Source organism: Marmota marmota, unplaced genomic scaffold, assembly GCF_001458135.2.
Source record: "Marmota marmota marmota unplaced genomic scaffold, marMar, whole genome shotgun sequence".
Taxonomy (NCBI): Eukaryota; Metazoa; Chordata; class Mammalia; order Rodentia; family Sciuridae; genus Marmota; species Marmota marmota.
In genome coordinates this window covers 57,884,059-57,898,516 of record NW_025999900.1, presented here as the reverse complement: position 1 = coordinate 57,898,516, position 14,458 = coordinate 57,884,059, and the positions used below count along the sequence as shown (strand labels likewise).

The 14,458-nt window shown below is 37.5% G+C and overlaps 1 protein-coding gene across 5 annotated transcripts in view; it reads left to right on the top strand.

The window, feature by feature from the left end:
• Btbd7 (BTB domain containing 7) overlaps positions 1 to 14,458 on the top strand; it is an 89,146-nt gene that overhangs the window by 23,842 nt on the left and 50,846 nt on the right. For 4 of the 5 annotated variants that reach the window (XR_007345947.1, XM_048799229.1, XM_048799230.1 and 1 more), the window contains exons 2-3: positions 9,628 to 9,815; positions 10,507 to 11,586. Coding sequence is in view for 4 of the 5 variants with exons in the window: in XM_048799229.1 (XP_048655186.1) it covers positions 9,734 to 9,815; positions 10,507 to 11,586 (1,162 nt within the window). In the remaining variant the exon portion in view is untranslated. Of the gene's footprint in view, positions 1 to 9,608; positions 9,816 to 10,506; positions 11,587 to 14,458 lie in introns of those variants that run through there. The other variant, XM_015495023.2, reaches the window with a different exon arrangement.

The following is a 14,458-nucleotide window of genomic DNA, read 5'->3' as shown; positions in this document are numbered from 1 at the left end:
CAAATGCCAAATGTCTTCTTTGATATAAGGAGAGTAACTAAAAAATGAGTAGGGAGGAAGAGCATGAGAAGAAGATTAACATTAAACAGGGATGAGAGGTGGGAGGGAAAGGGAGAGAGAAGGGAAATTGCATGGAAATGGAAGGAGACCCTCAGGGTTATACAAAATTACATACAAGAGGAAGTGAGGGGAAAGGGGAAAAATAAAAAAACAAGGGAGAGAAATGAATTACAGTAGATGGTGTAGAGAGAGAAGAGGGGAGGGGAGGGAAGCGGAGGGGGGATAGTAGAGGATAGGAAAGGCAGCAGAATACAACAGACACTACTATGGCAATATGTAAATCAGTGGATGTGTAACCGATGTGATTCTGCGATCTGTATGCAGGGTAAAAATGGGAGTTCATAACCCACTTGAATCAAAGTGTGAAATATGATATGTCAAGAACTATGTAATGTTTTGAACAACCAACAATAAAAATTAAAATAAAATGTCCTGTTTGTTCACAATTGTAGCATGTTTTTGGCCTGGCATCTAAAGCCTGTTGTACTGCCGCTGCAAAGACTTGCCCTTATTCATTAATGTCTCTACATAATTTAATATATGTGTTTAAATCTTCATGTTTCCATGGTCTGATGGCCTCCTTGCACCATCGATTTGCTTGCTCAAAGGGTAGCTGTTTAATTAATGGTATTGCTTGTTCTGTATCCCCAAAAACTCTGGTAGCTGTTTGAATAAGCCTATCTACAAATTCAGCGTAAGGTTTATTAGCTCCTTGTATTACCTTAGATAAGTGACCTTGTAAATCTCCATGTCTTTGTAAAGTCTTCCATGCCCTAACTACATCTGCAGCAATTTGTGAGTATATGGCAGGATCATATGCAATTTGTTGCTGCTGACCCTCATAAGGTCCCTTTCCTAACAACATATCTAGATTTCTCTGAGGATAACCGGCTGATGCTTTTGCCTAGCTGTCTCTGTGCAAAATTCCTCATTGGCAACCTTCCATAACAGGTGTTGTCCTCCATTTAGCACAGCTTTACACATGGTAGCCCAATCTGCTGGCGTCATGTCCAAGTTGTTAATGGATTCGACCATGCTTACAGTGAAGGGTGCTTGGGGACCATAGGTTGTTACAGCCTCTTTTAACTGTTTCACTGTTTTGAAATCTAAAGCACGGTGAATTCGCTGCTCTCCTGTCTGCTCAAATACAGGGCATGCTAATCTTTGAGGTCCTGTCTTGCTGAGGGCCATTGCTAAGTAAGAATGACGCATGGCATGACCCAGGTCATTTGCAGTGACATTGCATGTAAGGTGACCTTGCTCAAGGACCATGGCGGATCCGGGTTTAGGGCGGATCGGGGTTTAGGGTGTTCCCGGTTTAGGACAATCCGGGTTTAGGGCGGTTCCAGGTTTAAGGTGTACCCTGCTGGGAATAGGGCGTATCCTGCTGCCTAAGGAGCGCCTGCTCCTTGAGTTCCCGTTGAGTTTTCACGGGATTGAGAGAGTATTTGGGATTTTGCCCAGAATGTGATTTTCTACCAGAACGTGTGTAGAGTGCCGGTGTGAGTTTGGGCATAAAGAATTGCTGTTTGAATCTACAAGGCTGTGAGTGGCTCGTGATTTTGTGCCCAGCCAGACTGCGGCACTGTCTCAGGATCCCATCTATCAACTCCGGGGTTGGGGGCCCTCCAGCATATGTTGTCTCCATAGGTGGAGCTGTTGGTTGGACACTTACGCCCTCTGGTGATATAAAGGTGTTAGTAACAATCTCCTGTTGTAACTTTTCCCCTGATAGCCCTTCCTCCTTTAAATTTTCTTCCTCTGACTAGCTCGAGAAACCTTCTCTTTTACTTGATCTAAAATGTCTTCTACCATAGTCTGAACTGAAGACTTTGGACTAGGCAAACAAAATCGTATCATCATCCACAATGGCAATGTGCCAACTGGCAGAGTTCCTGGGTTTTTCTTTTCCCTCTCCCTTAAATCTTCACCATGATGGTCCTATTGTGATATATTCAACAACTCCTCCTTAAAAAGCCATGGGCTACATTTTTGTATTGTATCAACATATGCCCTAACTGTTCTTGATTTTACTGGGGTTCCTCCTTCCTCTAACAATTTACTTAACAATCTTTCGGTTTGTTTTTCGCTAATTTCTGACCCTATATTTCTGCTACAAGGATAACGCAACTCAACAAGATAACACAAAACAAAACTGAAACAGAATGAAACAAAAACGGAACAAAAAATCATTGTATCAGTTTTTCTGTTTTCTTGATATGTGTAGCCATGGTTTATCTCTATCTCTTCCTCAGGGCCGAACAACTTCAAACCCTGAGCCAACCATTTTTCCCAGTTTGCCTGAGAAAGTTCTAGGGACAGGCAGCTTGATACAAAAACAAAACAAATCAAAACAAGAACACATTGTTTTTTGAAATGGTCACCCATTCTCTCGCCTTCCCTCAGGGGCGAGCAATTTCATTTACCTGCAAGCTTCAGGCGTTCCCCGAATGGGCCACCAAATGCCGCAGTCTGGCTGGGCACAAATCACGAGCCACTCAAGCAGGAACAAACTTTATTTCCGAACTCCCGCGAACGCCACCCACGCGGCCCTCCTAGGCACACCACACACCAACCGGAACTCCCTCCACCGGAACTTCACCAACCAACACGAACTCCCCAGGAATCCCCGCGAGAACTCCAAAGTAGTGGGCGCCCAAGGCGGACAGCAGGTGTCTATATACAATTGAATACGCAGCCTGTTTCAATCCAGCATCATCTTATTGGCTCGCCTCTCAACCATTACTTCTGGCATAATGCCAGGGGCCATTCCAACTCAGCTGTGGCTCTCAACAACTAAGTTGCTGAGGCTGGCTTTGAACTCACGATCCTCTGATCCTCTTGCCTCAACCTCTTGAGCTGCTGGAATTACAGGTGTGCATCACTGCAGCCTCATTTGGTTTTGACTTACATTTCACTCATTATTAGTCATGTTGAGCATCTTTTCAGGTTATGGCCATTCATAGATAATCGTTGTAGAAATAACTTCTTTTTCTAATTTTGAATGGAGTTGTTTATGTTGAATTTTAGGAGTACTCTATTCTCGACATTAATCATACATGTAATAACATGTATGATTTACATACATTTTCTCTCATTTTTCTGTTTAAAATAAGATTGATAATAAGTTTGAAACCTCTTTCCAGTTCCATGATTCTGACTTCCCTGCCTTAGTAAATATGTGTGGTGGAATACAATTTAGCCTTTCCTTAATGAATTGCCACTATCATAAATATTGTTATTCTATGCCATTTTAGGGTTTTCTGTGCAGGGTAGAGGTCATGTGTCTCTATGTTAGAATGCCCCAGAGAGATGTATTAGTCTAGTTGTGGCATTCTAAACTTCCCATTCAGTCTCATCTTTTTGAAGATGGCCTTCAAAAGGTAAGGGTTTATTGCTGACGGCTTCTGCTTGCTGTTCATGGTCTCTTTTTGTCTTGTTGGACTTGAACCATACCTAAAGATAGAACTTCTGAAGGTTTACAGAGAAACAAAATAATCCTAGCTCTTTCACAAAACATCTGTGTGCCCTTAGGCAATTTACTTACCTCTCAGCTTCATCAGTAAAAAAAAAGTTATCAGGAGATTGAAATGAGTTAATATGTGTGGAAGCTTTTAGACCAGAGTGATGCAGTAAACCTCAATAAGTGAGTTCTTAAGTTAGCTAAAACATGCTTGTCATATTGAAACTGGAGTTTCTCTACTACTTTTGGCAGGAGGGGTCTGTGTAAGCTACAGACCTCTATAGCCCAGAAAACCCACTTTAGTGTTAGTAGCTAATCAATGCAGGGGATACCTGCCAGCATCAACTCCGATGGTCACAGTGGGCAAAGCCAGAGAGTGACACTTTGTAGTTCTTAATGCCAGACTATGCCCTCCAGTGTTGAAGTAGACCTTAGTTGCTCACCACCAATTTCTTCTTTCACTGTTCTTGTCTCTCTAAATACACAGACAACAGAAGGCAAGAGTAAAAGGAGTAAGATTTATTGAAATTGGAAGAATAGAGAACTCTTGACAGGATGAAAGGGGACCTGATTGCAGGTTACTACTTGAGTGTGCTAGTTTAGGGCTTTCTATAGCTCTTAGGTCAGCTATTAGTTCCAAATTTATGCTAATCAGGTCTTGGAAAGTACCAATGCTATTGATTGGCCCTTGAGTCTGAACTTTCAGGTCTGCCTCTTCTGTTTTATTTCCACTCAGGGAAACAGAAAGTTGAGGTCTGTGGATCATGGATGCTTGGTCTTCTGGGCTACCATGTTTTGTGGACCAGGAATCCGCACTGGCCCAGACCAAGTTGCTGCTGTGTGACACATCAGAGTGTTTTGGCTCACCTCTGTTCTGGCTTGCTGGGCCTAAGGCCTGCACTGGCACAATGAGTTCTGCACGGCCACAGCCCATGCTTGCCACCCCGTACTCCAGCCCACCAGGTCTGTTGCTCCAGGACAAGGGCTTGGCTTCATTATGAGAAGAATATAGGAAGTCATTTTCTTTTAATTTTGGTTTTTGGGTTTCCTTTTTTAATATAGTCTTATTTCTAACTCGTCTGGCAATGTGAGATTTAGCTACAAGTGACCATCCTACTTTGCTTGGTCACAACTGGGCTACACATGTGCTGGCTTCCCATCTGGTTTGTATGCCTTTTCACTCACATTCATTCTAGTTTGAATGATACATTCATTATATGGTGACCTTAGATTTCACACAAGTGAAAACTAACAAACTGTAGTTTTGAATTATGAATTACTTTTAATATTTGCATTTGCTCCATATTCTTATCCTATGCATAATAATCAGACAAAGGGGAAATATGTTTAAAATACAAGGTCCAAGTGCCATTTCTTTTCTGTGTACACTAACATTTAGTATGGAAATAACCCCCATCACCATCTTTATTTCCTAAGTTTTAGGAACTCTTTTTCAGCTTCCCTATTTTATAGATGGGGAACTGAGGTTCATCAAGTTAAGTGACTCTTTCTACATACCTTGTAAATCAGTGACAGAGAACTCAGTCTGATACTTTGATTCCCACTATTCTCTCTACTATATAAAGCAGTAAAAAGTGTATTATGGCAAAGAGATGCAATTTTTCCAAAGTGTTTTATGTAAATTTATTCCTTTGGTTTTATTCAAGGAACAGGATTCCTGTAGATCACGTACCCTTCATACTTTTAAGGTGCTAAAAAGTCTTGAGGTAAAGAGCCCTATCTGACTTTGTTTAACACTGCTTTTTTCAGAGTTTGGGAAAACTCTTTGGAAAATACTAACCTAGGATTTTGTTTTGTTTTGTTTTTGATGTTGTTGTTTGTCTTGGAGGATGGGGAGGAAAGAAGGAGTTAGGGTGTACAAATGTGTACGTGTTTCAATTTCTCATAGGATTTTTATTCTTGCTGTTGCATTCAACGTGATTTTTTCTGTTGGGTTTGCTGCAATTGCTGAAGCATGTCACATTATCTGATTGGGATCGGTCATGCATAGGATTAATAAAGGGAGCTCCCTAGGATGGTGGTTCTGGAAAACGGATATATCAGCTTCTGGGGCCATTTGCATCCTTTGAGCCACTCTTGTCCTGTAAGCCCTCCCTTTCCTTTCCTTTAATTTATTTTACTTTGCTTTGTTTTGCTTTCCTTTTCCTTTCCTGTTACATCATTCAAAGATTAGGTTTCATTCTGTTGTCTGTAGGAAACAAACCAGACTTGCCTGGAAAGCAAACATCTCCTAGAGAGATGAAAATGTTATTAATTCTCATTTCTATCATCTAAATGCGTCAGATTAGATTAAAAAATAAATACATTCTGCTCCATTTGCAATAGATATTTGGTTACCTGAGAAGCAGTGAAATTATTCCCTGGGGATTTTGAGAAGAAACATGGATTTGGAACTGGAACTGCTCAGTCAGTCAGGGTTACCCCCAGGATTTGGAACTGGAGGATACAAGGTGGATTTAAGGGTTATAGCTGACAAATCCACCCCCATTTCTATATCTTTGTAAAGCCTGTGTTTATTTTAGTATTCATGCTTCCATAGGGGATGTGAATGTCACCCAAATCAGTTTATCCTAAAGTGAAGGAGGAGCTACTACCACAAAAAGAGCTACCACAAATTTGTCCCTAAATTTTCCAAAGACCCTTTCATTTCAATCCACCTCTCCAGGTGAAACCTCTAGCTCTTCCCATACTACTTATCAGAATGATGAATAGCCAAGCATCCTTAGCTCAGCTTCTCCTCTCCTAAAATGCTTGTTATGTGCTTTTGTTTCTCCATTGCTAGGCTGGCTTTGAACCTGTGATTCTTCTGCCTCAGCTTCCCAAGCTGCTGAGATTATGGATGTGCACCATTGTACCTGGCCAAAAAGCCATTTTTAAAATATATATATTTTTCAGTTGTAGTTGGACAACAATACCTTTATTTTATTTATTTTTATGTGGTGCTGAGAATTGACCCAGTGCCTCACATGTGCTAGGCCAGCGCTCTATCACTGAGCCCCAACCCCAGCCCCCCCCCCATTTTTTTTTTTTAATGGTGCTGAGGATTGAACCCAGGGCCTTGTGCATGCAAGGCAATCACTCTACCAACTGAGCTATATCCCCAGCCCTCCAAAAAGCCATTTTTGATGTGGTTTAAATCCCAGACAGACCAATGTAGTAGTGTCTTGACTCCTTACAAATTATTCAGAATTTTCAGTTGAAAATAATTCTCATGTGTGTGCATGCACATATTTGTGGAACTAAGAGTAATCAAGTCTGTTCACTTCCCTGGACCCTCCTTATATTTCTTCATCTGGAAGCAGCGCTCATTCTTCCTGAGTTTTAGCAAACTTTGTGCCATTGGCAGGCTTTGTGTTCTTAATGAATTTGCTGTTTAGTCAATAGAAATTAAGAAAGTAAAACTAACAAAAATGAAGCAGTAGAGAACTCCAAGAATGCATACAGGAAGTAAAAAGCAGCCTACCACAGGAGTGACATCATGAATTTGTTTATTCAGAAACTTCTTTGACCCACAATTTTCATATCTACCATTACTACTAAATTCAAATTTTATTTTTTAGCTATTTTTTTCTCCTTCATTTTAGTAAAGGCTTTTTATTTTGCATAATGTTTTTATTCTGGATTTTTCTTAACATATTTCATACATTTTGAAAAAGTTTTGTCCGTGCTATTTTTGCTTTAAATGTAAATTTTTAATGAGTAAGATTAGGATCTGACCTGTATACAAAGCACATTTGGTTTCTAGGACCCTATTTTATTTGAAAGAGTGCCTAAAAATACCTGATAATTTTTTTTTCCTGGTATTATAGATTGAACCTAGGGGTACTTAACCACTGAGCCACATTCCCAGTCCTTTTTTATATTTTATTTTGAGACAGTGTCTCTCTTAGTTACTTAGGGCATCGCTAAATTGCTGAGACTGGCTTTGAATTTGTGATCCTCCTGCCTCAGCCTCCTGAGCTTCTGGATTACAGGCACATGCCACAGTGCCCAGCTTGAATCACCTGAGTTTTCTTTGGGGCTCAACTTGAAAACTAGGATTTATCAGAGTTAGAGTTTAAGTTTGAACTGAAATTGATAGTCTCAGTTTCTATTTTGCAACATTCAAAATGAATTACCCAGGGGGAAAAAAAGACATCAACTTTTTCTACATTTCTATTATTCAGGGATGGAAAGCTGTGACACTCATCACCAGACTTTTTAAAAATTATCTATTTTCAAACAGACTTTGCTGGAAGAATTAATTTATATATGTAGTGCTGGGGATCAAACCCAGAACCTCACAAATGCAAGCACCTTACCACAGAGCTACATCCTCAATCCTATGGGGTGTTTCTTGTTTGTCTTATACCACTTAATATATAAAATAGTATAATAAATTCTTTCGCTTTCTTGCTGTATAGTTCTTTTGAAATGCACTGTAATGTCTCATCTCATATTTCCCATAATATACACCATAATATACACTGAAGCAAAATGTAGGGGGGATTGTATTCCCATAGAAAGGCAGGTAAGTTTCAATAGGAAATTTATTCATAAATGATTTAGTGGAGTTAATTACCATACTGCTACTTTACATTATCTACATCTAGTTACTCGGAAGTTTCCTGGTCTTATCCTGAATACTATAAGTAGAGGTCTGCATGCTTAGGTAAATAAATTTATACATACACAAGTGTTCATACACACACACACACACACACACACATACATATCTGTGTGCATGTGTATAATAAGAGAATACAAATGTTAATAATGATTTTTTAAAATGTGAATTTCCCCTACCCCCATACTGGGATTTAACCTCAGGGGCACTATACCATTGAGTGGTACCCCCAGCCCTTTAAAAAAATGTTTGTTGATTTTTGAGACAGTATCTCCCTAAGTCGCTGAAGCTGGCCTCAAACTTAAAATCCTCCTGCTTTGGCCTCCCAAGTTGCTGGGATTACAGTCATACACCATCTTACCCAGCTTAAATGTGTATTCTTTAGGTTATGCTATATCAATAATGAGGATCACAATACATTTCAAGAATCTGGACACCATTCTATTTTCCAGTGATTATTTGTATTTATTTGTTAACAACTTGTTAAAATACTTTGTTTTCATTTTGAGTCTCGATTAGCTGCCTGCTTGCTGATTTATTTTCCTAACAGTTTCAATAATAGATTTTAAGTTATTTTTATTCTTCTTAAAACATTATCCCTTTGAGTCAGATAAATTTTATATAGCCAGATGGTATAAAGGTTTAGGTGTGTTCTTGTTAACCCTGTGTCCTCTCTTAAAGAGTTTCTTCTCTTTCAGCATGTATCCCCTGCTAGCAGCTCTGAGAGTTGAGATTCCGTGATTCAGAATTCAATCTGTAATTGCCCAAATTATCTCTTATTGCTTAGATGCCCTATCCATGCTAATCACAATATCAGATAATAGTAGTATTTTTATTTTCAGGCTTTATGAGGAGTATAGGTTAAAAATTTTTTTTTCTTATATGTCACTCCATTTATAATAGCTTCTCTCAAAATTAAACTCTACTTAGCCTAAACATATTTAGCTTTGTCCACCTTTACTTCCCCCTCTTTTAGTAAAATGCCCAATTACACAGATGAAAGATCAATTTAAGCAATTTTATCTTAAAGTAGAAAAACAACAAACCAATCTTTTAATTATCCATCTTTGTATGTCTAGTACTGGTATTGACCTGTTAAGTGTTTGTGAATTTCCTAGAATGTTAGATTATGATTACTGGTGATTGCCTCTAAGCATTTTTATAAAAATTAAAAAATACTTTTCCCTGCATTTTCAAATACTCTTCTTATAACTGTAATTTAAATTAGTCTGATATGTTTCTTGTTTGCTCTCTTAGAAAGTACCTAATTGATACATTTTATGGCTCAAAATTGTAGCTAGCACAGTCATAATTCAAGGTTAATGGTTCCTTTACATTTTCTGAAAATTTTATGTGTGAACTTGACAGCATATCATTATTTGCAATAAAAGCAGTTTTCAGTAAACTTGCCTTGTTTCTGTGTGACTTTAGATACATTTGAAAAAAATAAATAAAATTATTTTTGTTTCATATCAAGAAATGGATGAAAAGAGGCTGCTGGATCCAGGGTTGAAAGTGCATAAAGGCCATTGGGATTATACTCTGAAGAACCAGCAGATGGAATGCCTGAGTGACTGAAGAAAATGGGTGCTAATGCATCTAACTATCCTCACTCATGCTCCCCGAGGGTAGGGGGAAACTCACAGGCCCAGCAGACTTTTATAGGTAAATTTTAGTTTTTCTAACTATATTTTCTATATTCAACTATAAGTAGAATTGTGTTTTCAGTGGTCTTTGTGGATAAAAAGAGAATTGAGGTATGGGAAAGTTATTGTAGATCATAATTCTACAGCATTTAGATTCCCCCAAACATATTAATCTGATTTGTGTGAGTTTTATTATAAATAATCTGCTTATAGCACAACTGACCTTTTCTTTGGTTATCTTAACCAAAATTGCCAATTACTTACCTAGACAAACTAGTAATCTCCATTTGTGTGTCCTGGTCTATTTACTTTCCCTATTCAAGTGCAGCCTTAGTGTAGTTAAGAAAAAGAAGTATTTCACAATTATATACAAGTGATATTCTTAATTTACAGTTCTACCTATGTTTCATTTCCTAAAAATTCATAATTAAGATCCATGATATCAGCCTTTGATTGCCAGAGAAGCAAAGGCATTTTAAAAAAATTTGGACTGATTCATTCTATTTGTCTTTATTTCTTTTTAATATAAAAATTATTATAATTTTAATATAAAAATTGTTTGAAATTTTTATGTTCCCTTATAAAAATAAAAGATTTATTTGAGTGGTCCAGAAGTGTCTATAACATTTTTGAGCATTCAAACAGGTTATGTGAAAATGAATGTTAAAATAAAAAGAAACAAATTATCATGTATTTAATTTTCTTCTTAGGGACATCATCCTATTCTCAACAAGGCTATGGTTGTGAATCAAAATTGTATAGCCTTGAACATGGCCATGAGAAACCACAAGACAAAAAAAAGAGAACCTCTGGCCTTGCCACCCTCAGAAAGAAGTTTATTAAGCGTCGAAAATCTAATAGGTCTGCTGATCACGCCAAGCAGATGCGAGAACTCCTCTCTGGATGGGATGTTAGAGATGTCAATGCATTAGTGGAGGAATATGAGGGAACTTCAGCCTTAAAGGAGCTTTCTCTACAAGCCAGTTTGGCTAGACCAGAAGCCCGGACATTGCAGAAAGATATGGCTGATCTTTATGAGTACAAGTATTGTACTGATGTAGACTTAATATTTCAAGAAACTTGTTTTCCTGTTCATCGTGCCATTTTGGCAGCAAGGTGTCCATTTTTTAAAACACTGCTTTCTTCCTCACCTGAGTATGGGGCAGAGATAATAATGGACATCAATACAGCTGGTATTGATATGCCCATGTTTTCTGCTTTGTTACACTACCTTTATACGGGTGAGTTTGGAATGGAGGACTCGAGGTTTCAAAATGTCGATATCCTTGTTCAGCTTAGTGAAGAATTTGGAACACCGAATTCCCTTGATGTAGATATGCGTGGACTTTTTGATTACATGTGTTATTATGATGTTGTCCTTAGTTTTTCTTCAGACTCTGAGTTGGTTGAAGCTTTTGGAGGAAATCAGAACTGCTTGGATGAAGAGCTCAAAGCCCACAAGGCTATTATTTCTGCACGGTCCCCATTTTTCCGAAATTTATTACAAAGGAGGATACGGACTGGAGAAGAAATCACAGACCGAACTTTGAGGACTCCCACAAGAATTATATTAGACGAGTCCATTATACCAAAAAAATATGCTAAAGTAATACTACACTGTATGTACACTGATGTGGTTGACCTCTCCGTTTTGCACTGTAGCCCCTCTGTGGGGAGTCTAAGTGAAGTTCAGGCTCTCGTTGCAGGGAAGCCAAACATGACCAGGGCAGAAGAAGCCATGGAACTTTACCACATAGCACTATTCTTGGAATTTAACATGCTTGCACAAGGTATGAAATCCTGATTTTTAATTTTTATTTCTAAAATTACTTCCAAATTGTACATACAACCAATTTCTTTCTATGGTTTCAATGTTTGGTATGTTCAGGGTCAGTTTTGAGCCTACAATTATGACATCTGTGACAGATAAAGGGTCAGTATTAATGTGGTTCTTTATTTAATATTAAAATCAGGCATTCAGTAATAGTGACTAAGAGCATTAGATGCGATTTGAGGCTCTTTCTTTCCTAATGTAATATTTAGGAATATGTAATTTAGATTTAGGAATATGTAATTACCCACCTGTACTCTGTCTGGTATTTATATTTTTTTTGCTTTCTTGATCCTTAAATATTTGGAATTAGAGTAAGTTCATTACAAAATGAAAACAACAACATTTGGATATAAATTTATTTGAATCAATTGGGGTTTCTATTTTAAATTTTCAAATATTTAGTATCTTATTTTTAGGCTTAATTTGTATATAAAACAACAGCCTATAACACAGAACTGAACTCATTTGCCTTTTTCAGTTACTTTTAAACTAAAAAATTTAAATTAGGAGAGTACTTTTTTATGTTATAAGCGAATGGAAACATGAAAGTTAAATTAAATTAAAAGAAATATATTGGAGCTGGGGGTGTAGCTTGGTGATAGAGCATGTGCTTTAGCATGCTCAGTACTTTATGTATGATCCATAGCACCAAAAGGAAAAAGTAAGGGGGCTGCGGTTGTGGCTCAGCAGTAGAACGCTCACCTAGCACGTGGGAGGCCCTGGGTTCGATCCTCAGGACCACATTAAAATAAAGGTATTGTGTCCAACTACAACTAAAAAATAAATATTTAAAAAGAAGGAAATGAACAAAGTATGTATCTGTTGGTAAATGTTAGAATCCTAACATTTCAGAGATGGAAAGAGATCTTCAGTGCTGGGTACAGTGGTGCACACCTGTATTCCAGCATTGCAGGAGGCTCGGGCAGGATTGCAGATTTGAGGAGGGCCTGGGCAACTTGACCAGTGAAACTCTGTATCAAAGTTTTAATAAAGGCCTGGGGATGTAGCTCATTGGTAGAGTACCAGAGTTTTAATCCCCTGTACTGCAGGTTGGGGGTGGAGAGGCTTTTTATAGGAGAGCAAAAGGAGTTTACTAACTTATGCAAAGACTCTTAGCATGTTCAAGACCCCTAGGTTTCATTCCCAACACCCCAAAAAAGGGAAAGAAGGGAATACATATGAATCAATTAATAGGGCTTTGAGAAATTAAAAAATAAAAGTCCCAGTTAAATAACAAGGCCAGTCATAAGATGGGAAGAATAGTACAGAAGGCACCAATAAAAATAAATTCAAAAATGCTATGGTTTCTTTTATGTAAACAATCTTTTTAGATATTTTATTTCACCATTATCTTTTTAGTAATAGTTTTTTTTTTTTTTTGCCACAATGAAAATGTCATTAAAATACATTTTTACTAATTCAAAATAAGAATTATTACGTTAATAATAGTAAGACAAGAAAAATGTTTTTGGAAGAAATCTAGCAGTTGACCTACCATTTCTTTGTTGTATAAAATCAAATTTGTCGGAGGCTTTGAATGAGAGCCAGATGCAGTGATGCATACCCGTAATCCCAGTGACTCAGAAGGCTGAGGCAGGAGAATGGCAAGTTCAAAGTCAACCTCAGCAATTTAGCAAAGCCCTAAGCAATTTAACGAGATCCTGTCTCAAAAGCAAAAATAAAGGGGCTGGGGCTGTAGCTCAGTGGTAAAGTGCTTGCCTCACATGTGTGAGGCACTGGGTTTGATCCTCAGCACCACGTAAAAACTAAATAAAGTTACTGTGTGTCCATCTACAACTCAATAAATATTAAAAAATATATAATAATACGGGCTGGGGTTGTGGCTCAGTGGTAAAGTGCTTGCCTAGCACATACAAAGTCCTGGGTTCAATCCTCATCACTACATAAAAATAAATAAATAAAATAAAGGTATTGTGTCCAACTACAAATAAAAAATTAATAATAATAATAGGGCTGGGATGTAGTGATAAATTGCTTTTGGGTTAAATCCCAATACCAAAAAAATAAATAAAAGAAGAAGAACTGAATAAAGAGTAAAATTGTAAGCCAGTTTTGGATCTTTGAATGATACTGATTACTTATCTTTTCGTAAATGAGAGGGGTTTTTTGGCTTTTTGTTCTGTTTGTCCTTTAGCTAGAAATTGTATTTTATATGTTATATGAAACAAATCTTGTATTAATCTAGTTACTCTAAACAAAAACAATATTATATCTGCTTCTGTTTCCTTCTATTATTCAAAATACAGTTTGGAGCTTTTTTTAGTCTGCTGTTTTGTTGTGTTCCATGTGGGATATATCTTTCCCCCATACCTATGATAATATTCAATTAGAGTTTATAATGCACCATAACTTTGCTTAACTTTTACCTCATTTCCATGGGAAGTAGACTATTTGGTCATTTGGGGAGTGATTTTTATACCATAAAACTTAAGATCTCAGGTTCTGAAACCAGACAGGCTGGGTTTGAATCCTTTTCCATCATGTCTTAACTTTTTTGTCCTTAAACAAATTGCACAACCTCTCTAAAGCCATTTTCTCATTTTTAAAAACAATAATATTAATAATAAACTGCAAGCTTTATGAGGATTAAAGGAAATGATGAATGGTGCCTGATAAATTCAATAATTGTTAGCTGCCAAGTGATAGTCATTATGGCAACATAAATCTTTCACTACCACTTTGTCTTGTCTTTCTTTCTTTCTTTCTTTCTTTCTTTCTTTCTTTCTTTCTTTCTTTCTTTCTTTCTTCAGTGCTAAGCATTGAACACAGGGCCTTGTATGTGCTAAGCAAACACTACCTCTGGCCCT